The sequence below is a fragment of the Empidonax traillii genome, unplaced genomic scaffold (genome assembly GCF_003031625.1).
Source record: "Empidonax traillii isolate 1590-97213 ecotype Southwest subspecies unplaced genomic scaffold, ASM303162v1 scaffold488:size1064334, whole genome shotgun sequence".
Classification (NCBI taxonomy): Eukaryota; Metazoa; Chordata; class Aves; order Passeriformes; family Tyrannidae; genus Empidonax; species Empidonax traillii.
Window position 1 is genome coordinate 180,868 of NW_020955681.1, and position 11,743 is coordinate 192,610.

The following is an 11,743-nucleotide window of genomic DNA, read 5'->3' on the forward strand; positions in this document are numbered from 1 at the left end:
CACATTTTTACCCCAGAGCACTGATAAGGTTTTTTTGACAGCAGTTTTTTTAAGCAGTGCACTCACTTTATAGCAATTAATCAGTTATTCCCCATTTAGCATGTAAGCATTAAGAAATACAGCATCTCACTGTTTTTCTACATTCTATGGATCAGCAAAGAAGTAAAAAACATAAAGGCAGATTTGACATGACTTGTTCTTGACAAATCCACAGTTACTATCTCCATCACTTTATTATCTGATCAGTACCTTCCCTTATTTGTTTAACCATTTGCTCTGGTAAGCCAGTTTATCTGCCTGATGAGTTACTTCATATTTCTTTTTCTTTAAATGCAAGTACTATGTGAAAGCTTCTCTAATGCTCTGAGATCTCTTGATCCTACTCATAAGCACCTGAAGACAATCACTAATAGTTCAGCAATTGCTTTGGCAACTTTCAACCAAATTTCACCTGACCCTGCTGACTAGAACACTTCTAACTCATCTAAATATTCTTTAACCTGCCCTTTCTCTCTTCTGACCTGTGATTCTCTTACCATGTTAAAATTAATTGCATCAAAGATCTGATTGCAATTAACCTTGAGAGAGTGAATCTTTCAGCCTTTACTATTTCATCATAGCAGACAAAAGCTTCTTCCATCACATTAAAAATGTCTATGTACTACCAGCACCTCAGTAAAGCATTTTCATGATGCACCTCCAGGTATTTGTCCTCTTGGTAGTTAAAATACAGTTGTGCTCCCCAGCAGTGCTGCTGGATTTGCAGGTCAGGCCCCTCTCTCTGCTGATTAGCACTGATTGTTGTGCCAGGACCACATGATGTCTCCACACTCCTCCACAATGGCATTTTACCCCAGTGCACACTTAAAAGGACAGAGATACCACACACAGTGTATGACACAGAAGATTCAAGTGATGTTTCCCAGACTAGGAACAACTGTTTGATTTTACATGTATAAGCAGGAAGTCAGTAACCTTTTTAGCACATTGAATATGGTGTGTTCCCATCTGGGTTACGGAGCACACATAGTTTTTCTCTGATGAGTTTTTGCTGCTGAAATAGTCAAGTGAGACACTCTGTGCATGAAAGTTGCTGAAATGGTCTCTGCTATGTCTGTGTCTGTGGTTTCTTATTTCTGGTGTCTCTCCTGGAGGTGCTATTTATTGCTTTGCAGCACAGACAAAGAAAGACAAACATCACAGTTTGCAGGGAATGAAGAAACAATGCCAAGCAATAATTATTCTCTCTCTCTCATGCAAGGAAGGGAAATAAGAAGGAATTCAGCTTGCCTCTCACATAGTGATCTTAACTGCCAGCTGGAGAAAGAAAGAAAGGAGAGTTATTTTCTGCAGGTAGAGCATTGATTTTTTCCTGTATGTGACTCATGAGTCTGTACCACACTGGGCTGCATGATAGAAGGGGCATATGGATCCACCATGAGACAAAAAGTCACCTGTCGCAGGTCATGCTCTTCCAGTGGAGGTCACACCTCCTTCACAGCCTCATGTGGCCTCTCTTCATAACCCTCCATGACAAGCACAGCTGGTCAGCAAGAGAAACATCTGAGTGGTAGTTCCAAATAATGGGGATTTTGTGGTGGAAGCTCCTGAGATTTAATGGGTGGGATTCATCTGATCAGTCAAAAATGTCTGCATTTCAGCTTGTCACCTCGGTCTCATCTCAGGGCAAACAAAAGAAATGAGGAGTCAGAACAAGGAACATTCCCATCCCAATTTAGACATCTAAAATAAGACAGATGAATCATATCCTGAATGCACTTATTTCTCCCCACAGACTAGAGAGACAGTGTGACTAGCTCAGATGCAGGTATCTACAGTATACTAATGTTAAAAACAAGAGGAGACAAATCCCAACCAGCAAGCCTGAGCCAAGAGTTCTGGCAAAACCAGAAGGCTGAACTGATCATCATGATGGGCTCAATTCAGCTGCCTCACACAGAGGTACCAAGAGCCCTTTGAGACACCCTAGGACATCGGAGACACTCAGCAAATTCATCCACTTGTCTCTGCTCAAGGGATGCAAAATTTGACTTCAGCTAAGCAAAACATCTACCAGATCAGGTCGTCCGCTGCAATGCTGCTCCCAGTACAGTAAACCCTACAGCAAGTGTCACATCAGGTGAACCATCCTCTAGTAGCAGATTGACAACGAACAAGGGATCAAGACCATGGAAAGCAACCCATAGGAATAAGCAAAAAACAGTGCCTAGTTTGAAGAAATCTTTTTAAAAAACAGTTCAGGCCAATTAAAGGTAAAATAGGCTCACCAAAAGCCACAAAAGTAAGGAACAGCCTAGTAAATTATACTCCATGATTGCTCTCATTTAATCCTTTTTACATTAAATATCACTTTCTTATTTTCAAGATTGTTTCATACACAACCAAAATTTCTTAGTTAATATTGATTTCCATTGCATTTTTCCTTGATTTCTTTTCATTTTCATTGCATACCTAACAATAAACCTAGTCTGCATAATCATTATCATACTTCTTAAGATCTCCAAAGATTTCATCACATTTAAATATTTCTCCTGTAATCTCATGACAAATGATTTTTCCCTGTTTACTCACTATTAAAAATGGATTTCTGTGAAGGCCTCCAATCACACATATATATTATTTGTTTAAACAGCAGAAAAGGCCTTTTTTTTTTCCTATATGCCATCTCAGTGTAAAAAAAACCCAAACATAATATATGCAATATACATCCAGCAGAAAAGGTGGGATGCACAGGAGTCTATTGTCCAGCTCTGTCTATGCCTGTTCTTGCTCCCAGGAGAGCCAGGACAATGCTGAGTGATTCTGAAAATTCTTTCTTCATCCCTGGTTAGTGATTTTGACAGGGAAGGGAAAGGCATAGGATCAGTTTGGGATTAAGTAAAAATGTGATCAAATATCATTTACACTCAAATCACAGAGACGCTGATTCAAAGTGACATGTATTGAAAATGTTCTCTTCCAGGATAAGACATGTTCTAATGGTCCCTTTTCCCCACAGCCAGCATATCAGCAACTGGACACCATAGAGCAGATGAGTTGTTCTGTGGGCACTCAACCAAGAAAAGCTAATTCCTATAGTATCCATCACTATTAGCTCAAGTCTTCAGTGCCTAAACAGGAAAATCTTTCCCTATGGTTATTTTGTATAGTCTGTCTCCAAGATGACTCTTTAGTTTTTAACAACAGGTGATTTCCCACTGCAACCGTCTCCTGAGGAGGGAAATCTTTTTTTGTTACCCACTCACATCTTTCCACAAAGTGTTTAAAAACTCTAGGTGCCCAAGACCTTCTGTCACACCTGTTTGAAAATGGCTAAAAGGTTCAAAAGTTATAAGAAGGAAATATGCCATGCAGTTACATTAGTTTTGTTCTTCAAAAACCAGGCTAACCCTGCTGATGAAGGAGCAGTCGACACCCAGGGCTGGCACTGCTTGATAACAATCTGCGAGTGGCACCAAAACCAGAGATTTGGGGCTGTGTAAAACTGGCCAAATGTAAGGCCTACAAAGCACCAGAGCAGGTGTCCTTGGTGTCAGCAAATAGTGGATGTGCCACAGTACAGCCTGGGGTCAGCAAACTCGGGCTCAGCTTTATCTGAACTTAGAGATCAATGGCCACTGATTCTCATCTGTCAGCCTGCTTCAGTTTCATTTAAAATCATAAAGCAGATTTGTCTTGTAAGTTAGATTTGTATATACTCTATTTTCTTTAAATCAAAAAATGTCTAGTCTTAAAGGAGATTTGCCTTTGATAACAATTTAAATCATATTTTCAAAGAATCCCTTTTGAATTACTTACAATTCAAAACAACTGCATAGGCAACTCAATTCCCAAGATACTACAGTATGGAACTTATAACAAAAGTACATAATTCACTTCACTTTTAGGTCTGATCAGATGCAAAAGGAAGAGAAGCTTTAAGAAAACTGATGACACTGTGTAGACCAGGACAGTAGCCTCAAAGAGTATTTTTTAAAGAGACATAATGACAAAGTGTTAGGCATAGTGTCAACACATCAGCTGTAATGCATTTATACTTTTGTAATGCAAGGTTAAGGGATCCAGAATTTATATTTCATTTTCAGAAGCTTCTGAATACTAAGATGTGACCAAAAAGCAACACAGAAAAGGAATTCTCTACATCAAGGTCAACTATAAGCTTTTCTGCTAATCCAGCTGAGGATACTAAGAAGTGATAGTGAATTTTACTTAGGTAAGTCCCAAGTAACTATATTAGACTTTTTTATCTAGAGCAGAAGAGAAATGATGCTGGGGAAGAAGCAGGGAATTGGATTAAATATAACAAACTCATATGTATATATGCAGGGCCCTTTGTAACAAGGAAATCAGTATTTTGCATTTTTATACCTTCTTTTATTTCAGTGTGCTCTACAAACACAAATTACTGAAAATATTGCTCAGTTTCCCTCTTGCAGAATGTCCATATCATTCCATTCATACTAAGAATAAAGCGGGAACAATGCGATGTTTAGATATGTAACAAATCTTTTCTTCACTAGATGGCACCCTGTTTATTCCTATGGATCAGTGTCGAGTACGGCAAAAAGAAAGGTTTCATTTTCATAGAAGAATATAAAATGATAGAGGACTTATTCTTTATATGGAATGTTTTTACTGCTTCTTTTGTGTTCTGCATCAAACCTCTTGTGCACTTGCAAGGGTAAAGTTTCACATCATACATCTACTTCAGCTATCTTATGTTCAATATTTGTCTTACAACTGATTATAGCCCAAAACTTTTCATGGGAGATGCACTCATTAGTAGCTCAGACTTTAAATAACAGTGCTCAGAATAAATTATAAACATCAAAATACCACTCTCTCTTTTTCTGAAATAAGCATAGATCTAGAATTGATGATGATACTTTGTCAAATCCTCAGCAGGTATAAATCAATTTGGCTTCACTGGAGTTGATTGATGCCAGGTGAAGATCTGCACCTGCAATTTAGATGCTGGCCTGCAGAGCACAGCTTGACTTGTTTTCTTTTTCTTCACTCCAAGGCATGATAATTGAGCTCATTTGAACACACTTCTCACTTCTTAGTCAAAACTCCCACCTGAGAATTGGGCTTAAAATCAGTGCACGTCTCTTTGTAATAATTCAAAATAATCTTTTCACAAAGAGAAGAAGAAACCTGACTAAAGACTTCGGAGCTGGAAAATCAGTTGTTCTATACAGCTATATTGCACTCAATAACACAGCAACTGATGCAAGCAGAAGCAAAACTCAGCTTCTTCATTTTGCCTCTTACTGCCACTAGATGATAGTATGGTAACGCACGTATCATTCAGCTGCACACCAGACCTTTTGTTGATGAATTCTTGGCAGTATTCACACTTTTATATGTAAAGAATACCCAGAAGCTCATCAATACTACGTAGCTAGCCTTTGAATAGCAGTGCTTAATTATATCCCTCGTGATTTCAGACAGTAATATACCCAGAGTGCAGTGGATGCTATTATTTGACCATAGACCCAAACTGGGCTTTATTTAAACTCAGACATTACACTAAATTGGTCACCTCCTTCTATTTTCGTAGCTATCCATCCAGACCTATAGTGAGACATTCTGATGGAAAAGGCAAGATAATTGCATTTCCCTAGCAGGAAGCAGGAGAATGGCTGGAGGTAACATTTACATTCCGCCTCTCGGGCATCCCACTCATTGCCAGTTCTGCACATCCACTCGTTGCTTCTCCCACCTTTTCTATTTCATGCTCTCCCTCTTGAGAGGACTTCCCTTTTCATCCAGTTGAAAAGCTCCTGGCTAGGAGGAGCCTCACATCCAGAAAAACACCTTGAGCACACACTGTTGTCCTTTCCACAAACTCTTTCTCTCCCAATTCACAGTTTGTACACTCCTAACACGGTAAAATTAAAACCGAACTCTTCTTTCTCACAGCTACTCTATAAAGTAAATAGGCAAAACCCTCCACTGCACACTTTTTTCCCTAAGTAAATCTTAAGACTCTAATTTCTTTTTACCCGCAATAACAAGGTCATTTCTTTTGGTAGGCTGGGCTGCATCTCCCTGACCAGGAATATGCACCCTAGGAAATAGGTGAGTGGCCACCTCCAGTGTTGCACAATACCTCTCCCATCACAGCTGGTTCCATGGAGCATTTCTAGCTCCCTGCTGCGGACAAAATACCCACCTCTTGGTCCATAACCTGTGGCAAACGTTGAGTGACATGGACCTGTTGACACCACAGGGAAAGCCAAAAATTGAAAACCAGAATCTCCAGTGAAAATAGGCTGATCCCTGGGACAATTTCATCACACATTTATATACAGAGCTAAGTGAGAAGAATGTTTGGAAACAATGGCTAAGGGGAAGCGGTTCAGAAAGCTCAAGGGGGAAAGTTGCACATCATTGCATTGTTGGCTAATTCTCTACTCTAGGATTTGATTCAGCCACAAGCATCACAAGTCACTGAGTTTCCCACAAAAACTAGATCTGGATATAGACCTAAGGGAAACCCTGAGTCTCTGCTTTACTGTAAATTTGGTTACTTTGACATCTTTGTGTTTTAATTCAGGATGAAAGTCTATTTATAAGATTTACAGGTTTTATCTTATTTAATGATCGGTTTGGACATTAGTGATAGTGCATAAACTGCTAGTTATATGGCATAATACTTAAATGAAACATATTCAGAAAGAATATCTTCTGTGTAATGTTGGTTGAACTACCTATTATTGCGTATTCAAAGTATTTACAGTGTCATAGCAGACCTAGAAGAAGAAAGCAATTGCAATGCAAATTTTCAGTATGGCAAATAGAACACCCAAAAAGATAACTTGTTCCCATTGGATATCAAGACATAAAGAATACAGTAAAAAAAATAAAGCATTACACTGAACACTATTACTTACATGATGTAAAACATATTAACAATAACAAAAATCTAATCCCCTTATGGATCAAAATAAAGTTTTAGAACTCAGAAATTAAATTCTGAAAAATTCCAAAAGTAAACATTTTAAAAAATATCTCCTTTGACACTCTGTCCATTGTGAACCTTAATAGTATTTTACAATTAAAATTATTTTAATTACATCTTATTTCACTTTTCATCAAAATCTGTAACAAAAAAAGTCCAACCAGCTGCTATTTTGTAATGCATATGAAAACCGGCATTTCCTGAGCTTATGAAAAAGGAAGCACTCCATTTTACTTACATGAATAAGAATGCTCTATATCTCATGTATGAATATTAATTTTTTTACAGTTCTTCTCTGTGATATAAGACTGTAAAAATCACAGTGAGGGAGAAGTTCTGCTGCTAACAAACCTGTAACAAACCCATATCTCCAGGGATAATCATTTCAGCTGTCAGAGCACAGTGAGGAGCAGCTGGTTCTCATGGGATGGCAAGCCAGGAGCTACGCAGGATAACAAGGCAACTGGGAGCAGCACCTTCCACCGAGGAGTCAGGATGTGGAGTGGCAAACCTGAATGGTGATCAGGATCAGACATGATCCAGTGCTCTCCTGAGATGTCCACAGGAAGGCAGAGCTCTCACTGACAATGGAACTCCCCTTGGACTCAGACAGTTCAATGCTTCACCTTTACCAAGCCATCTCCTAGAGGGGGATTGCACATTTGGCTGGTCCTGGCATCACTAATACAACAACACAGTCTTAGCAGCTAAAGGTGCGGTGTACAGTTGAATGAAATACCCATTTTATGTGAAGCAATTCAAGAACATGAGCGGGTTATTATTATGTTATATCATATTATATTTATTATATTTATAATATTATATTATAAAAATCAACTGCTATTGTTGCCTTCTTCATATGCCCCAGAATGCCCTTTATTTAAGAATAAAATAAATAAGGGCTATGGGAAGCATTTATGATGAAATGTCATCCAATCAAAAATAGAGCATATAAGAACAGTCTGAGAAATACCTGTGCCTTCTTCCCAGACAGACATGTTCCAAAGGCTTCCACAGAGCCACACAAAATGAGTAATGCTATTAAAATACAGTTTTTAATGCACATGGGAAATACCCTAAATAGAACTAACTTGTCAGCCTCCAACTGGAGGCAGAAATCAATGTTGCATGCAATGCCCAGCCTGCATGAAGCCTGCCGACATGCTTGGTAAGGTTTCCATTAGTGGAATTTGGAACGATTGTTTAAAAAAAAATGAAATTAATTATAAGGTGCTTTTATTTGGGGTACTTTCCATGTGCATTAAAACCTGCATTGTAATACCCACCTACAGGGGTCAGCAAATAGACAGTGAAAGAAATGAAGGGCTCATTTGTTTCCAATCCCTCCATCACTTCTTGCCCAGATCCTCAAAGGGGTAAATATCAGATGTGCAATCGTTGCTCCTTGTAGGACAGCCAGAGACCTTACTCAGTAGCCTTGTTCCTCTTGCCCAAGTGATGAAATAAGGGCTGTTGTAGCCAGCGTACAGGGATCTGACAGTGAAACCAAATTAGTTTCTATCCAATACATTAAGCACTGCAAAAATATATTCTGAAGAACATGAAAACTAGTTTCCATTGCCTTTATTTTTCATTCTAAATTTTAATAGAAATTGATACTGTTTAATACTCTACACAACAAGGCAGTCTTTAAAACGTTGTGTGACTTCCAGCTAAAACAGGAGCATTTGGCATCTCAGAAACCTTCTCACCTCTCTAAAAGACCTCTTTTTATCTTTCTCAGGAAACTGAACAATAGAACAGAGACTTTCAGAACCTAGGTGAAAATAAACAGCAACTTCAGCACACATAACGAGGCAGTTCCAGATATCTGTATCTCAGGTTTGGGCTGTCTGAATAGAGCTACAATGATTTGAAAAAAGTATATTGGAGATTTAAATGGTTTGTGAGGATTTCTACAGCACACAGGAAACAATCATGATATTCAAAAGGCATGAGTCTAACCAAATTGCTCTGCTGGAATTGTTAACTACCTGAAAATTCTGTAAAAAGTCTTTGAATATTAGTGTAGAAATAGATTCACGTTATTAATCATATTTCAATATGCAGTTGGAAGAATGATTAACATATAGGTATCATACCTATCTTTATTAAAAGAAAGTAAATCAATCACAGGACCATTCATTTTGAGTGATTGCTCTGGAGCTGGGCTGATATTCAAATAATATAGGCTATGCCATAGTATGGCTAGTGATCTTCAAAATTAATAGCAAACATATACACATAACAGATTCAAATTCACACAGTAAATATAGCAAGAAAATGGTTTGTTCTCATAGGTAGATAAATCAAATGCCAGACTCTCTGGATATGAACAGAATTGTATGGCCATTGATTGTTTATATTCCACAGCACTGCAGAGTTGATATGAGTTGGTTTTGCCTTGTAGGGAAATCTCTGAAACCACATGCCATATCTACTGTGGATATCTTGCATACCAATCTCCCATAATGATCAGATCCATATTTTGATTAGTAGGTTATGCAAAGGCTCATTTACCTTAAAAATAATCTTAAAACACTGTGCAAGGTATTCCTGAAGAAATGCAGTCAAAGATTTTGCAGATTTTCCTATGCCTAACAGTGAGATAAGATGGCTTGCAACTGGCTCCTAGAAAGATCCAAAGTAATTCATCATTTCCTTTGTGAAATGATGTTGTTGGTTTTTTTTTAAAATATACATCACATTTTCCATCACACGCAATTGTAAATTTGGTACATAAATTATTTGCATAAAGTCACTTATTACTGCTATATACATAATCAGGAAAATTTTGGAAACTTTTCTTCTTTTCAGAGGATCACCCTTACAATCTCTGTAAACATGCAAGCTGTTTTCCAACCAAAAGGAGCTGCTATCTAAAGCGTTTTTATGAGCTTTGTTGTCTATTTATGAAGTGTGCCTAAATTGTGGTGGGCAAGCATTTTGCTTGTGTTGTAACAAGATGCACCAAGATCATCTTAATGTGAAACGTTTACTTTAAAAAATTATTTGGGGTTTGAAACACTTCATGCACTGAGTCATTCTCAACTAAGGAATGCAGAAAATCAAAATCTTACTTTTCCCCAAAACCAACCCCAAAACACCATCTCGATGGGAACCTTCTTAAAGTGCTAAATTATAAGAACTTTCATATCAGAATCATGGAATTATACAATGGTTTGTGTTGGAAGGGACCCTAGAGTTTATCTAGTTCTAAAACTCTGATGTGGGTAGGGACACCTTTCTCTAGACTTTTTCCTCCCTCAGCACTAAAATCCAGTTTACTTAAATGCTTTCTTATCATGCATCTGTGAACAGTTTAATAAAGAAACATTACAAAATTGGTAGGACTCCCTATTTCTTGGTTGCTTTGGCTGTTTTTTATTTAAAAAAAAGTTTTAACAACCAATAAACCTACAGTAATATTTGTATTAATTAACTGGAGTATACAAAATATTTGTCTTGTTTCTGAAATATTCCTGTAGCACTACAAGCAATTAACATTTATAACTACAAATTTTGCTAAGATAAAAGAATATCAGGAATCTAACTCTAATCATTCTAACAACTAGAGGTCAAATTCTGCCTTTCCTTACAGTCATGTAATTACATTTGTTAACTGTTGTAAGGGAAAAATTTAGCCCCAAACCACATTTTTATCTAAATATATATGTTCCTACAGAAAAAAAAACAACAAAACAAAACAAAAAAAAACAACGAAAAAAACCCCAAGCTATGTCTTATTATTGCTCTTCCCTTCTGAAGGGTAAATACTGATATTTGAAATACCTAAATTGTATTTACAGCTGTACAACATTGGTGCCACATACTTGCAAAATGCCACTTGAACTCATAAACATGGAGTAACTTGTAAAATCAGCTTAAAAACTTTTCTTAAAATAAAGAAAGAGAAGAGAAGCTTAGACATTTTCTTTGTCAAATTCACACACAAAATACATGGTAATGTGACATGCAACATCGTTCCACCCTCCAGAGGCCACCATCTCCACACAGTCCTCCTCATCGTAAGCATTGTTGGGCTCCCCGCTGCGCCATTTGTTGAAGGTCTGCATGGGCGACCGGTCGGAATAGACAAAATTTCCCTCTTTCTCGAGGTCGTTAATCCCAATGAAAACTCTGGTGAGCCCAGCTTGGTTGATGTACGAGGCAATCAGACTGTTGGCAGTCTCATCCTTGGGCATGCTCAGCGTCCCTCCTCTTCCATGGCAGTAGAGTTGGGCTTCCTTGTATCTCTTCTCCTCCTTCACCAGCAGATATATCTTATTATCTGTCTCACGCACACCAGCAACAGCTGCGGGGGAGGGCAGTGCTGAAAAGTGAGCACTCGCATTTCTATAAACCAAGTCACTGTACACCCCAAAATAGCTTCACAAATCAGATGTGGAACGGTGACACTCTCTACGAGCAATTACACCGGTAAAATGAGGCAACAAGAAAGGAAAATAGTTATATAAAATTAACCTACCATTTTTTATGAATTTTAGTTCCGTTGTCAGCTGGGCTACTTGGATATCCATTTCACCAATAGCCTTCCTTAGCTGGCTGCACTCACAGGGGATGCCTGTGAAATGATACAGAGACGCCCAAATCAAAAAGCTACCCAATTTCAACAGTTATCTCAACAAGTCTATGAAAAGGCCAGCCTGGCAGCCCTGGAGAGGGCTGTCTTGCAAATAACAGACAGAAAATTAGAACCTTCACTACCCTGCACCATTATGTGGTTCTCAGGAG

At 38.1% G+C, this 11,743-nt stretch overlaps 1 protein-coding gene across 4 annotated transcripts in view; it reads right to left on the reverse strand.

Moving 5' to 3' along the window:
- Nucleotides 1-10,716: 10,716 nt before the first annotated feature.
- COLEC11 (collectin subfamily member 11) overlaps nt 10,717-11,743 on the reverse strand; it is a 36,402-nt gene continuing 35,375 nt past the window's right edge. For 3 of the 4 annotated variants that reach the window (XM_027896237.1, XM_027896236.1, XM_027896238.1), the window contains 2 exons: nt 11,478-11,573; nt 10,717-11,321 (listed from right to left, as the gene is read on the reverse strand). In XM_027896237.1, the coding sequence (XP_027752038.1) occupies nt 10,912-11,321; nt 11,478-11,573 (506 nt within the window). In that variant the 3' untranslated portion in view covers nt 10,717-10,911. The remainder of the gene's footprint in view (nt 11,322-11,477; nt 11,574-11,743) is intronic. The other variant, XM_027896239.1, reaches the window with a different exon arrangement.